This window comes from Balaenoptera acutorostrata, chromosome 18 (genome assembly GCF_949987535.1).
Source record: "Balaenoptera acutorostrata chromosome 18, mBalAcu1.1, whole genome shotgun sequence".
NCBI lineage: Eukaryota > Metazoa > Chordata > Mammalia > Artiodactyla > Balaenopteridae > Balaenoptera > Balaenoptera acutorostrata.
Genome location: NC_080081.1, coordinates 75,546,137 through 75,560,645, shown reverse-complemented (window position 1 = coordinate 75,560,645; position 14,509 = coordinate 75,546,137). Strand labels below are relative to the sequence as shown.

General features: G+C 36.6%; 1 protein-coding gene across 9 annotated transcripts in view; it reads left to right on the top strand.

The window, feature by feature from the left end:
• PAN3 (poly(A) specific ribonuclease subunit PAN3) overlaps positions 1 to 14,509 on the top strand; it is a 118,909-nt gene that overhangs the window by 84,746 nt on the left and 19,654 nt on the right. For 6 of the 9 annotated variants that reach the window (XM_057532591.1, XM_057532587.1, XM_007164186.3 and 3 more), the window contains 8 exons: positions 363 to 419; positions 1,970 to 2,074; positions 2,891 to 2,948; positions 9,448 to 9,609; positions 9,843 to 9,959; positions 10,047 to 10,148; positions 13,069 to 13,234; positions 14,322 to 14,412. In XM_057532591.1, coding sequence (XP_057388574.1) covers positions 363 to 419; positions 1,970 to 2,074; positions 2,891 to 2,948; positions 9,448 to 9,609; positions 9,843 to 9,959; positions 10,047 to 10,148; positions 13,069 to 13,234; positions 14,322 to 14,412 — 858 coding nt within the window. The remainder of the gene's footprint in view (positions 1 to 362; positions 420 to 1,969; positions 2,075 to 2,890; positions 2,949 to 9,447; positions 9,610 to 9,842; positions 9,960 to 10,046; positions 10,149 to 13,068; positions 13,235 to 14,321; positions 14,413 to 14,509) is intronic. The other 3 variants (XM_057532592.1, XM_057532590.1, XM_057532589.1) reach the window with 2 other exon arrangements.

Genomic DNA, 14,509 nt, shown 5'->3' with positions numbered 1-14,509 from the left:
AAATCATAACTGACAGGCTTAGATGAAAAGTATGTTTGGATTTTGGTAAGCAGATTTTGACCCCATAAGTTGAATTAATGATTTATTTTGATTACCTTTAATATTTTACTAAAAGGCAGTTTGAGTGGAAAGACAACAGATTTTTATTTCTCCTTTTTAAGAGTCCCAGTTCTGCCATTGTTTTGTGACTCTTGAATCTTAGTACCTCTGAGACTGGTCCCCCGATTGTAAATGGGATTAAGCACACGACCATCGTATGAGAAATAAATGTGAAAACATTGATAGAAGTAAATCATGTAAAATGCTTTCTAAAAAATAATAAAATAGCTAATAGTTTTTTGTTTTGTTTTGTTTTTGGTCAGAGATCTTTCAAAAGTTATCACAGAACAGCTTGCCGAACTGAAGGTCAAATAATTGAGGTAGAGTAGAGACTTTCCTTGGTTCTTTCAAGTAAGAATTCCATCAATGTTTTACTTTTGGGGGGAGGGGTTATTATATTTTATAATTACTTACGTTTTGTTTTTTTTTCTACTTTTATTTTATTTATTTATTTATTTATTTATTTTTTTTGGCTGTGCTGGGTCTTCGGTTCGTGCGAGGGCTTTCTCTAGTTGCGGCAAGTGGGGGCCACTCTTCATCGCGGTGCGGGGACCGCTCTTCATCGCGGTGCGCGGGCCTTTCACTATCGCGGCCCCTCCCGTTGCGGGGCACAGGCTCCAGACGCGCAGGCTCAGTAGTTGTGGCTCACGGGCCCAGCTGCTCCGTGGCATGTGGGATCTTCCCAGACCAGGGCTCGAACCCGTGTCCCCTGCATTAGCAGGCAGATTCTCAACCACTGCGCCACCAGGGAAACCCACTTACGTTTTTTATTTTATCATATTTGTAGAAAAAAGTTAGTTTAATCTATGAAGAGGTTCTTTTGTCACAAAACTGCCTCAGCTCTTTTTGTGGAGATTATATGTGGCACATTTTTGTGATGTTTTTACCCTTCAAACCACTCTTAAAAATATGCTCGTGGTAAACCTGAGGTAGTCAAGCCCAACTGTACTACCTCATGTAAGGAAACCAAGGCAAGAAAAAGGAGGCAGTATTCTCCCTTCAGGTATAGGTTAAAGGAAACCTTACAAGTATTGCAAAATCACTCTGGTTGAGGTCCAGAGCAGAATAGTCACATGAGGGCAACAGAAATCAACTGAATTCATTTTTAAAAGAGAAAAAAAAATGTTTGTTTTGGCTTTAAAAATGAAAGAATAAAACAAAAGATATTTTAGGATGTACTTGATTTTGTATCGTGGACCAGTTGAAGGGAAGGAGAGGCAGAGGAAGAAGGGAAAAAAGCAGGGTGGTGAGAAGATTCCAATTGGAAGAGGCAAAGACAAGAAGCTGGAAGCAGAATTTAGTAACTTTGTTGCAGTTTGATTGGAAGGTATATTGTCCTACCCTTCTGTTCACCTCCACTGCTGACCCAGAGTATGTTGGTCCTCTTTGCTGTTCTAGTTTGAAGTGTTAACAAGTATCTAGATAACACTTTGTTTAGTTTGGTCGCTAGAAACCCTTAAAGAGGACAGTTCTTTGGGCATCCACGGCAGAGTTACTACATGATCTGACTGTGCCCAAGCACCTTTAATATCTGCTTTCTTCCTCTCTTCCAGCTGCCTTAAAAAAATACTTACAAAGAGCTCCTTTTGCCTCTCATTGGAGCTAAAATTTTACTGTATCTGAAGAAATGTTTCCTTTCTCACTAGATTTTTAAAAATTGGTTATTCCAATAAAGATTATTTTAAAAATGAATTCATTCAGAAGGTGTACTAATAACAGCTATTCTCAGGTGTTTAATTCAGTATTATTTAAAGATTAAAAGTATCAATTTATCACTGTCATTTAAGATTCAAACTTTTATCGAAATAATGATAAAGCTTATAAATTGAGAAAAGTTGATCATTATATTTTCCCCCTTCCTATCTTTCAGGTTTTTCCAAACTACCATATTTATCCTCCAACTGCACCTCATGTTGCTTATATGCAACCAAAAGCGAATGCACCTTCATTCTTCATGGCTGATGAACTCCGACAGGTATGCTTTCAGAGTTCGGAGTGGAAATACTTAATGTCCGTCGTGCTTTAGCAAAGAACTGGAGGAAGAACAGAGCTCCTTTCAAATTGTGTTATTTAATCAAATATGCTGTACTAAAGAAGATAGAATTTAGAGTTTATGAGACTAATTGATATATTTATTTAAGGAAACCCATTTTTAAAGAAAGTTGCAAGTAACTGTGTTTGGATGTAGAACATGGGGTAGCTATTTCAATGGGCCACCTCTCTGCACCGCACATCCCGTGCACTGGAAGGTCTCTGAAGTATATAAATAAATAACTTAAATGGTTTCTAACCACTAGACAACTTTGCCAATATCTGTAGTAGTTGCCTAATAAGTAGTTTGGCCTAGAAATGAACTTCATTTTAAGGCAGCTCAATATTTTCTGTAAAGTAGGTTTTATAAAATTATTTAGTTTTTTTGTCAGTGTTAAACAGGTATTATTTGATATGTAGAATTTTATTTTACTCTTAGTTTCTCAGAAATGTTTTTATTTCACAGAAGTAAGTTGCACCAGTATAATGTTTGTAGAGTGAATTATCGACGAGCTTGGCCACAGAGCTAGCTGTATGCTCTGGGTTATAGCACTGCTACTTGAAACCAGCCTTAGCTATGGGCAGGTCTATCTAGGACTGGAATTAAGACATTTCACCTTATTGGAAATGTTATTTCCTGATATCAACATTAAAAAGTACACATGCCAAAAATATTAGTGCTCAGGCTATTCAGTTGCAATAGAAAGTCCAGATTTCAGAAGCTGTGTTAGATGTAAATATACGTATTTTCTTTTCTTAGGAGCTGATTAACAGACATTTAATAACAATGGCTCAGATTGATCAAGCAGATATGCCAGGTAAAATGCAAGTTGACTGATCCTTTTAAAGGAGAGTATAATCCTTATGTAGTCCTACATGTTTTTATGCCTTAAGCTAGCTAATTACTATTTTATGACTATATTTATTTGAAACCTACTTAAGAAGAATTCCAAGATGCCATTGATCATGTAGTTTTTTTCAAAGAATTCTACATGTGACAAGATTCTAGTTCATCCAAAAAATAGGTAGTTTTAGAATTCATGGTGATTTACCTCATCGTGCACTAGAATATTATTATCTTTTGAAACGATGAAGTATAGGTACTTAAGTAGGGGTGGGGAGGTGAGTGTTATTATTATTGAGGCTGCGGCATGCCAGACAGGGTACTAAGGCTTTCTGTGTGTAAGTTTTTTCCTCACGGGAACTCCTGTGGTATAGATACTAATATTATCACCTCTGTTTTACATATGAGGAAACTGAAGTTAACAGGCAGGTTAAGTAACTTGCCTCTAAGAACAAGTGGCTAGTAATTATTTGACCGAGTCAGGATTTAAACCTCGGTTTTTCTGACTGTACCATGATGTTTCTCAGAGAGCATTAAAATCTCTTTCCCTAGCTTATTCGGTATAGGCACAATGAAATGTGTAATTTAGGAAAACTTTATAAATAATACAGTAGGAATACATTTGCTGTAGCGATAATCTCAAAACACCTGGTTGTAATCACGGATTCAGCATAGTCCACTGTGTATCTTCTTGATCGCTAAAGAATTCAAAGGGATATGTCTGTCTGGCTGTTAATGTCTTAAGACTGGGCAGGACACGTATCTGTCATAGCCTTGGAAATGTTCACGTTGGAATTTTCCTTATTATTAAGCGTTGTCTTTGAGGCCCTAGCTAGGGTAAAAAAAAAAAAAAAATTAGAAGATGCTATTTACAATGGCTTCAGAATATCAGTACCTAGGAATAAATACAACAAAAGATGTTTAAGATATCAGTGGCAGAGATTTACTAAGAGGTGTTAAATAAGATAAAGATAGAGAGTGAAATACGATATTCATGAATAGGAGGACATAATGATTGTCAATTTTTGTAAACTAATCTATAGATTCAGTATAATTTCAGTCAAAGCACATGAGCTGTTCTTACTCATAATACTTCTGACACCTAATTCGTGTCCTAACAATTTAATTGTTAAGGGCTCAGTCCCATAAGACCACTCCTTCTTCAGATGCCAGCTGAAATGGGGTACCCAGGCTACTCAAACTTCTGTCTGGCCAACTACAAATTTGGGGGTTTCCACAACATGCCCTCAGGTTCAGCGATTAGCTGGAATGACTCACAGAACTCGGCAAAGCACTTTGTAAACTATTACTGGCTTATTATAAAGAGTACAACTCAAGGAACAGCCAAATGGAAGAGATACATGGGGCAAAGTGTGGGGATAGGGTGGGGTGTGGGGAACTTCCGTGCCCTCCCCAGGTATGCCACCCTCCCAGCACCTCCTCATGCTCACCAACCTGGAAGCCCTCTGAAGCCCTCTGTTTAGGAGTTCTTATGAATGTTTCATTGTCTTGGCGTGGTTGATTAAATCTCTGGCTCTTGGTGACTGACTCAGTCTCCAGCCTCTGTCCCCTTTGTGGAAGGTTGGGGGGTTGGCTGAAAGTTCCACACTCTAATCAAGATTTGGTTTTATTTTTTTATTATATTACAGCATAGCAGAGCTTTTCATAGTATATGATAAATATATCAAAGAGTAAAGGTCCAAGACTACCTGAAGCACTTGGAAGATTATGATTAGGATTCTGGGTGTATTGGGGAAGGGAGGCTTGGTTTGAGTCTGTAGTAACTGAAACAGTGTCGTAATGGCACTGGGTTAGACAAATTGATTACTGGAACAGACTAGGGAGAACCTAGACACGTTCTGTGATAGAGGTGGCTAATCAGTGGGGAAAGGAAGGCATTGGAAAAAATGGTTTTCTTTATGGTAAAAGATTGTATTGTTACAATTGTATCATGATCTCAAACCACATGCAAAAACCAGTTCCAAATAGATTAAGAATTTAAATGTCAAAAGCAAAACTTTAAAATTCATACTATGAAATACAAATAAGTAAATTTAATCTTTCAGTAGAGAAAGATTTCCTATACTGGAGGCAAAGATTCTTGACTCTTAAAGAAAGTACTGATAAATTTTACTGAATTACGATTAAAGGGACTTCCCTGGTGGTGCAGTGGTTAAGAATCTGCCTGCCAATGCAGGGGACACAGGTTCGAGCCCTGGTCCGGGAAGATCCCACATGCCATGGTGCAACTGAGCCTGTGCGCCACAACTACTGAGCCTGAGTGCCACAACTACTGAGCCCGCACACCTAGAGCTGGTGCTCCACAGCAAGAGAAGCCACTGCAATGAGAAGCCCACGCACCGCAACAAAGAGTAGCCCCCGCTCACGGCAACTAGAGAAAGCCCGCACGCAGCAACAAAGACCCAAGGCAGCCAAAAATTAAATTAATTAATTAATTAATTAAAAAAAATTAAAAACACTCCAAAGATTTCTATAGTAAAGAAAAAACTTGAAGAAGATATTTACACAATTGACAAAGAAAATAAAAACCACAAATTAGTAAGAGCCTGAAAAAAAAAACAACAACAGAACAGAAAAATGGCCAAAAGGTAGGAATAGGCATTTCAAGAAAGTGGAAATTCATCCAACGAAAAATCTTTGAAGAAATGTTGAACATCGCTGATGATTAGGGAAAGACAAATAAGATATCATTGGAAAGTCTGACCATGTGCGGTATTAGGATATGGATCCACAGGTTCTCCAGTACATTGCTGTTGGTCGTATAAATTGGTGAATGTGTTATCACTTTGGAAAATTCCCGAAGTTGAATATCTGTGTACCCTGTGATGTAGCAGTTCTGCTCCCAGATATAGGTAAACTATATATTTTTAACTAGAAAATGTATAGAGTATCCGTAACATCACTGCTTACAATAGCAGAAACTTTGATCAGTCCAAACACTCATCTTGAAGGACAGTGGGTGAATTAACTGATACTGTCAGACAATGGAATATTATACAGCTGTTTAAATGAAGAAACTACACTTCATAAAGAAAGCAGTAATATGGAAGAATCTCAGTAATGTAATATTAAGTTAAAAAGTGAGCTGCGAGAGACCACATAGAGCATGATACCTTTTTATAAAGTTGAAATTTATATATGTATTTACATTATCAATAAATGCATGTGTATATGCATATATACATACACATACATAATAAACTTTTGAGGAATACATATAGGTATAATGAAACTATATAAAAAGGGAAGGAAGAGAGAGAAGGAAGGCAGAGGTTGGTAGAGAACCATGTATTTAGATGACCATTCAAGTCAAGGTCTGAGCCTTCGTTTTGTGAGCCAAGTTTGCAGATGCTTACCATATTATTAAGAATAATTAACTGAATAAAAGCAGGCCATGCATAGACATGAACTAGTGATTTGAGTGTCACAAACTAAAGATTGTGGTTAAGCCAATTCTGTGTGCCCGTGTTCAAACAAGGTTTAATAAGTGGTTTTTTCTGTTGCTGCTCTCTCTCTGATCTTTTTCATGTCTCATGTTTACTATTAACCTTTGACTCATTTTGACTCATTTATTAATCTCGGTCTTACTGACTTTTTCCTTTCCCTTTTCCTTTCCATTCTTCATACTTCCATCACATTAGTACTTCTCAACTCAAATCATAATTTATTTCCTGTAGGTCAGTGGTTCTCAGCCAGGAATGATTTTACCCCTCATGGGTCATTTGGCAACGTCTGGAGCATTTTTGATCGTCACAGTTGGCAGCGGGGTGCTCCTGGCTGCGAGTGGGTTGAGGCCACGGATGCCGCTAAACACCCTGCAGGGCACAGGACAGTCCCCAACGACAAAGGATCGTCTGGTCCAATATGTCACTAGTGCTGAGCTTGAGAAACTCTGCCATAGGTTCACCATGGTGAACCTCAGACATTCAGTATCTTAGATCCAGTCTATCATTCTCTATGTTCTTTGAGGGGACGTTGGGTTGAATAGAGGAAAGAAACTAAAATTTTGTTTATCATTATTTTTAATATTATTTGGTTGAACTGAGCCCCAGACTAAAAATTGGGCTAAACTAAGGAGTGCATTTGTCTGGGATCTTCCAAGTTGGTTTTCTTTACTTTGATTTTTGATGCCAAACAGTGATTGAGGCACCCCTGTTCCCTTTATTGGTACTTAATTTTGTGCATTTGTTAAACTGAACTAGAAACAAAGAACAGCAGAACAACAAGTGAATATTCCTGTCTATTAAGGGAAACATTTGGTTTTCAAGGTTAATATTAGGCCACATATATGATTATTTCAGAGTAGACTGGGAAATGTAGGGTTAAAAGATGATTTTCCAAAAAAAGGTTAAAATCAGGATGTACAGATATAAAAAGGAGAAAGTACTAAAGATTTTATTTAAGTTGTGAGGGAGCCAATCCTATATTACAAGACATATCATAGATCAGGAATATTGAAACAAATGTGCAAACTGTCTTTTCCACAGGGGAGGAGGGAAGTCCGTCGAGCCTTCACCAGACAGAATTGCCTATAGACGAGAATTATTTTGCAGTGCAGTATTTATCAGTTATTTACAGCTTACAGGGATGTAAAATATCTTCCACAGAATCAGAATCAGACACCAGAGGATTATCCTTTAGACGGTGCACTGTTTTCCACTGAAGCACAATTTTTTTCCTTCAGTGTGTAGAATTCATGACTTGCCTAAAAGTAGACAGAGGGAGAAGGGAGTTCAGAGCGTAAGATTTTTAGCTTATTGTGTCCCTCACTCAGTCTGTTTGTCACACTGATGCTCTGAGTACCGGTGTTTGGTGTAGTAAATTTCGAGTCCTTGTTGTTGGTCTGTTAGCTGTCTGACCACTCTTTCCATTTGTTTTAGCTCACTGGAAGCAGTCTTATCCATCATTTTGTAGTAAACATGCCAAATCTTCTGTAAGATCTTTCCTAATATCCTTGGAACTGGCTTTCCTTTCCATGGCTCTGTATTTCCATGTGTAGTGGTTCTCAAAGCACTTGACCCAACAGCAACTTTTCATTATCACCTGGGAACTTGTTAGAATTGCAAATCCTTGGGCCCTGGTTTAGACCTACTTACTGACTCAAAACTCTGGACATGGGACCCAGCAAACTGTGTTTTAACAAGCCTCTAGGTAATTCTGAAGGGTGCTAGAGTTTAAGAACCAGTGCCATGGTGAATTGTACTTTTTTAAAAGCTGTTTTGCTTGGTACTGTATTGTTTTATGTAAATCTCAATCCTTTTTCTCTAAGCCTCTTGATAAGAACCCGTATTTCATTAATATGTGTTCACTAATACATAGTGGATACTCAATATATTTTTACTAATTTGAAATTAATTACTTCCCTTATCAAAAAACTAGGAAACAACATTTATTCATCATTTGTTTCTTTGTGGAAATTGAACTGATGGTTCAAATAAAAAATAGTAAATGGGCAAAAGTTACAGCTATATTCACTTGTGTGTATACTTCCCTTATACCGCCTTTTTTCAGTAGAATGTGCCTTGACCTTGGTTTGAAAGTTAACAATGAATTGATGTTTGTTTTTCACTATGGCCAAAATTCGATCTAGGGGTTAAGAGCACGAGACTACAGAATCAGAATCCTGGGTTTGCATCTCAACTACCTCTCTAGATGTGTGATTTTCACTTTCCTTGTTTATGAAATAGGGAATCCTATCTCATAGAATTGTTTCAAGAACTAAGAGATAATGAGTGTAAATATTTGGTAAAGGCAGAGGGGTCATTTTGAACCTGTCTTCTGGAATTTCTTAATGACGTTTCACTTGTATTTCTTTATAGGAAATACAGGGGAACATGGCAGGCATAGTGGTAAAGCTGTTTTAGTTTTTTTCTTTTGTGTTTTGCTAGGTATTCAAACTGTGCTATTCCACTGAATGGTTTGAGAGTTTGATACAGATTGCTATATTTGTACATATAAATCGATATACATACACAGACATATTACATATACACTCCAGTTTATTGTTATTTGTTTTCAATTTCTTTAAAAAAGAAAGAATTTCATATACTTAACACCATTGTCTAAATATGTTTTGTACAAAATAAGATGTTTAAAGAAAAAAACTATCTTGATTTTTATTTTACATCAGAATCAGAAATGGTTAATATCTCGTAAGTAATAATGCAAATTGTTTCTAACAGCTGAGAAACAAGAGTGGTGTGCTGTTATAAAAGACAAATATTTTTGAGTGCATGAAATCTAGTTGTTCTTTTGTTGTTTTATAACGCCTGTTTTTATTGATAGTGAGACGAGTGTCTCCTATAGAATTGTTACAAATGTTGACACTGTTCTAGAATACAGAGTGTGTTTGATATCTGGTTTATAGAGTTGGTTTCTTCTTCATTACTTTGAGATCTGAGAGATTTGTGAATGTCTGCAAGTTAAAGTCATCTTCTTACAAATTACTCTAGCAGTCCCTACAGAAGTTGACAGCTACCATAGCCTGTTCCCTCTAGAACCACTGCCACCACCCAACCGGATACAGAAATCAAGTAATTTTGGATACATTACGTCCTGCTACAAAGCTGTAAATAGCAAAGATGATCTGCCTTATTGCCTTCGGAGGATACATGGTAAGGAAGATAAATTATCCTCTTTGAGGAGCATATTAGTGAGGCTAAGATTATTCAAACATTCCTAAATGAGTTTATTTATTTAACATGAATTTAAAGGATAATACATATATTATTTCATTTGGAAATCAGTATTTCATAAGTGATGTATAACATGGCTTTTTCTGCACACTTCTGGTGAAATAAGGGGGAGATGTCATTTACAGGTTAGCAGAAAATTTTTTCTTCTTCAGGTTTTCGTCTTGTTAACACAAAGTGCATGGTATTGGTGGACATGTGGAAGAAAATCCAGCACTCAAATATCGTGACCTTGCGTGAAGTGTTTACCACTAAAGCTTTTGCAGAGCCTTGTGAGTGACTTGTAATGGTCTTTCTGCCAGTGGGCTTCATTATTTGAAGCCAGATTGCAGTAATGAGCGTTTGTGTTTTATTTTAAGCTCTTGTGTTTGCATATGATTTCCACGCTGGAGGAGAGACCATGATGAGCAGACACTTCAATGACCCTAACGCGGACGCCTATTTCACGAAGAGAAAGTGGGGTAAGAAAAGGATGCAAGCAAGCTGTGTCTGACAAATGCCTTTGCTCTGTGGAAGAGTAGTTTTGTATTTTAAAATACATGTAAATTTAGCCCTGTAATCATTCAGCGTAAAGACCCTATTGCATTTATAAAAGAAGTACCTTAAAGAAATGGAGTCACTATGTAACAAGTTAGGAAATAACGTGTTATGTACATGTATAGACTGAGATGAAGGTGGGTGATGAAAGACTCATGTAAATACCTGAAATTTAAGTAGCTGAGACTACGATAAAAGGTTTTTTTCCTCTTAAAATTTTTTTTCTTTAAAAAATATAATGCTTTCTGAATAAAGATGGTTTGGAAAATTCAGTAAATTGAAAAGTAATCCCTGTAACTTCACCACCCAAAGCACGTCTCTTGGTATATTTCTTTCCAGTCTTGGTTTTTTGTTGTGTTTTGTTTTGTTTTGCATACTCCAGTGTGACTGTGTGTCATTTGTCAATGTGTAGTTATTTCCCTAAACAAATGCTTTTGCTTGAAGGTGGGATTCCGTGTTCCTTAAGGAACTAGTCTTCAAAATAAATTTTCAGGTAACTTTTACTTAAATGGGGAATATTTTCTTTTTTTGCCCCTTTCTAATATTTACTTAAAGAATTGTTTTTTAGTTCAAATATTGCAAAGAACCAAAATATTTTAATTACATCCTAACAAATGATTATTAAAGGGTAAGTTGTTTCAGAGTAAAAATAAATCCATTTTACGATGTCTATTAATTAGTTTATGTTTTGGGGGAAGGAAAATGTATGTATCATTTTCTTGTATGGGAGCAGGAAAGAAACATTCCATTCTTTGCAGTGGTTTTTAATTTGTTAAAGATTTTCCTGAATATATCCTGAGAGGAAGTAAGGAGGGAGAAGACTTGAGTCCACATTCCAGTATCTTTTGGATCATGACTCCTTTAAGAACTGGCATTATGGATAAAAAATGTATTCTGTTTACTTGTAACTGTGCTTTCTGACAGTTGAAAGAAGACAGCTGTGGTTGTGTGGCTGTTTCACATTAAGAATCTGGCCACGTAGTGTGGTCATTTGTTTCCTTTTGCCATGTCATCTGTAGCACATGCATAATTTTCTTGAAGGGGATGTGGTATAACTTTTCCTACAGATGAATATAGCTGTAGTTGTTCAAGTTTATTTTAGTAATAACACCTGTGAAGTGACTGTTGGCTTTAATTTACAGCTGGGTTTCTCAGCCTCAGCACTGCTGGCATTTGGGGCTGGATAATTATGTGTGCGGGGCCGTTCTGGGCATCGCTGGGGGTTCTGCTGCATCCCCGCCATCTACCCACCAGATGCCAGGAGCAGCCCCTCCTCCAGTTGTGACACCAAAAATATCGCTGGGTACCTCCGAATGTCCCTGAGGGGGCAACACGGACCCATGTTGAGAACCACTGATTTATAGCACTCCTTTCCAGTTTTTTTTTTTTTAATCTTAATTCTGTTTTTGGTGTTGTCTGACTATTTGATATATTATGTTTACATTTTCCTAGGAATCAGTTCTTTTTCTAGTATTTAAAAGTATTGTTTGAATGGTAGTAACTTCCCTAAATGTACCATATATACTTTAATTTACAACAATTTATATAATACAAGGCAATCCTCTGTTTTCCCAATATGAATATTAAAAAAAGAAGGAATAAAGAGCCAGTGTTTGTATAAACTTACAGAGACATAAATGGAAGTATAATGCTTTCTTATACTATTTAATTTGTTAATTTAAAACAAACTAAAAAATCGCATATTGTAATAAATATACTAATAAGAAAGTGGCAATAATAATAGCATACCATATAGGGATTGTGATAAGAGGTTTAAAATGACATAATGTGGGTAAAGTAACTAGACAGAATCTGGCACACAGTATGCACCAAATATTTGCTATAAATATGTAGCTATAAATATTTGCTATAAATATTTCTTTTCCTTATTACCACACGTATTAAATAGTTTTATTTAAACTCTTCGTGGTTGTCTTTGATGTTTTCTTGACGTTTATCACTAGAGCTACTTTTTGAGTCATCTATCACTGTTTTCCAGATGGTATTATCTTTAGTTCTGTCTAAATCGAGGCATAGCAGTTTTTGAATTTTGTATTTGCTCTTCCTTATTTGCTATTTATTATCTCCACAGTCAACCATTTAACTGTGTTGCTTTTATAACTGATTCAGAAAAGGTTTGTTTACAACCGTGTGAACACTTGGATTTATAAAGTCATATTCCCTGAAATAATTACAAAATCTAGATTAAATTTATACGGCTTCTTTTCTGCTGCTTAACAGTGACCCAGAAAGTAGTATCAAGAAGCACTTCACAAGAGTTGATAGAAGCAAAAGGATTACTTTTCATGGTAGACCAGGTTATTTTTGTTTCTTCATTACTCATAAGTGACATTCAGTGTTTTCCGGTTATGTTTTTTGTGAATTGGGTGTCATTTCGTCTGACTGACTTGGCGGTAACAGGGGAGGCTGAGCAGTACAAGGAGAGTAAGAAAACACTCAACGTAAATGATGGCGGAGACTTGTTCCCCTCAGGCCACACACACCTGAACGGTGCAGCTCCCGCACACCTGAACGGTGATGTAGGCAAGGGCTAGCCACATTTTAAGAAAAACAATCTCTGCAGTTCCTGTTTTTAATCTGAACTCATTTATTTGGCTCACAATTAAGTATAAATTCTTACATTAAATAATCTTTGTGCAATAATTATAATGGTTACAGAAAAGAGAAGCTCAGTGAGAGCTCTGCTGCTGCTAACAGTATAAAGGTATAATATCATAAATAAGAAAATTTGGGTTTGTTTCTTAAATTCTTCTCAGTTTGCATGTTTTAGTCTTTTAGTTAATTATTTAAATGAAGATGCCATTTTTTTACTTGCTTTTATAGGTCAACACGATGGACCATTGCCCAGACAGCATGCTGGATTATTGCCAGAATCTCTTATTTGGGCGTATATTGTCCAACTGAGTTCTGCATTGCGTACCATTCATACAGCAGGTTTGGCATGTCGAGTTATGGACCCAACAAAGATTCTGATAACTGGCAAAACAAGGTACTAGCATTTTGAGTTTTGGCTTCTTTATTGAGCATCTAACCTATGACAGCTTAGTAAACATAGCATGATGATTTGTTTTAATTCTACCTTTTCATATATTCCATCCAGAAGAACTGCCATGACTTTGAGTTCATTTGTAAGTTTTTTTAAAATGTTGAATTCTTAATAAGATGCCTGGTTATTAACCAAGATCCTGTGAGGGTTTGGGAGGTATGTATGGTTAAGGTTGGGGGGATATCAAACAATATCAGTACAACTTTTCTGTGTACAACTGTGGTTCTCAAATTTTGTCATGAGTCCCAATATCCTGGAGGGCTTAGCACAGGCTGTTGGGCTCCAGCCCCAGTGTTCTCATTCAGGAAGTCTGGGGCGGGGCCTTAGAATTTGCATTTCTAACCGAGTTCCTGGGTGACGGATGCTGTTGCTGCTGATTGGGTTTCATGCTTTGAGAACCAGTGATAAAGGGTTAAGTAACACAGACCTTGACGTCACTAGAGTTTTATTTGAGTTGCTGAAACTTTGAGAGTTGTCTTGGGTAGCATAGCATAAAGAGCTCAAGGTCTAGTACCAGGTTACCTGGGTTCATATCCTGGCTCTGTTAGTTACTTAATTAACATATATGTGTTCAACAGTCTGTGAGACAGGTAGTATCTCCATTTTCCATATTTGTAAGGTACCTGCCTCATAAGATAATTGAGAGGATCAAATGAATTACTACATATAAAATGCTTTGAATGTGCCTAGTACATGTTAAGAAGCTAACTAGTTCTCTTTTCATGAATAACTAATAAAGAACCAACTCGGTTTGGTGAAAAGACCACTGGCCTGGTAGTCAAAAGATGTGTTATAGTCCTGGCTTTATCCATTCCTGACTTTTATAACCATAGGCCTATCACTTGATGTCTGTGATGTCATCTCTAAAATGGTGATTGATAGAGGTTATGGGGGGTAGGACAGGAGGTAAGACTGGATAGGATTCTGAGATCCCTCCTAATATCATAAGAAATGTTCAATTTCCAGTAGTATGTAATTTTTTTTTAAATCTCATTTTAATTATTTTCTTTAAATTTTCTGGTCTTTAAAGGTTGCGAGTAAATTGTGTTGGAGTTTTTGATGTTTTAACATTTGATAACAGTCAGAATAATAATCCATTGGCATTAATGGCTCAATACCAGGTGAGTAAGAATTAACATGGATACTTAATAACTTAAGGCTTGATTTTTTTTTTTTAAAGATAAATTTTGTTTATTTTAAATTTTTTCAGGGTTTTAA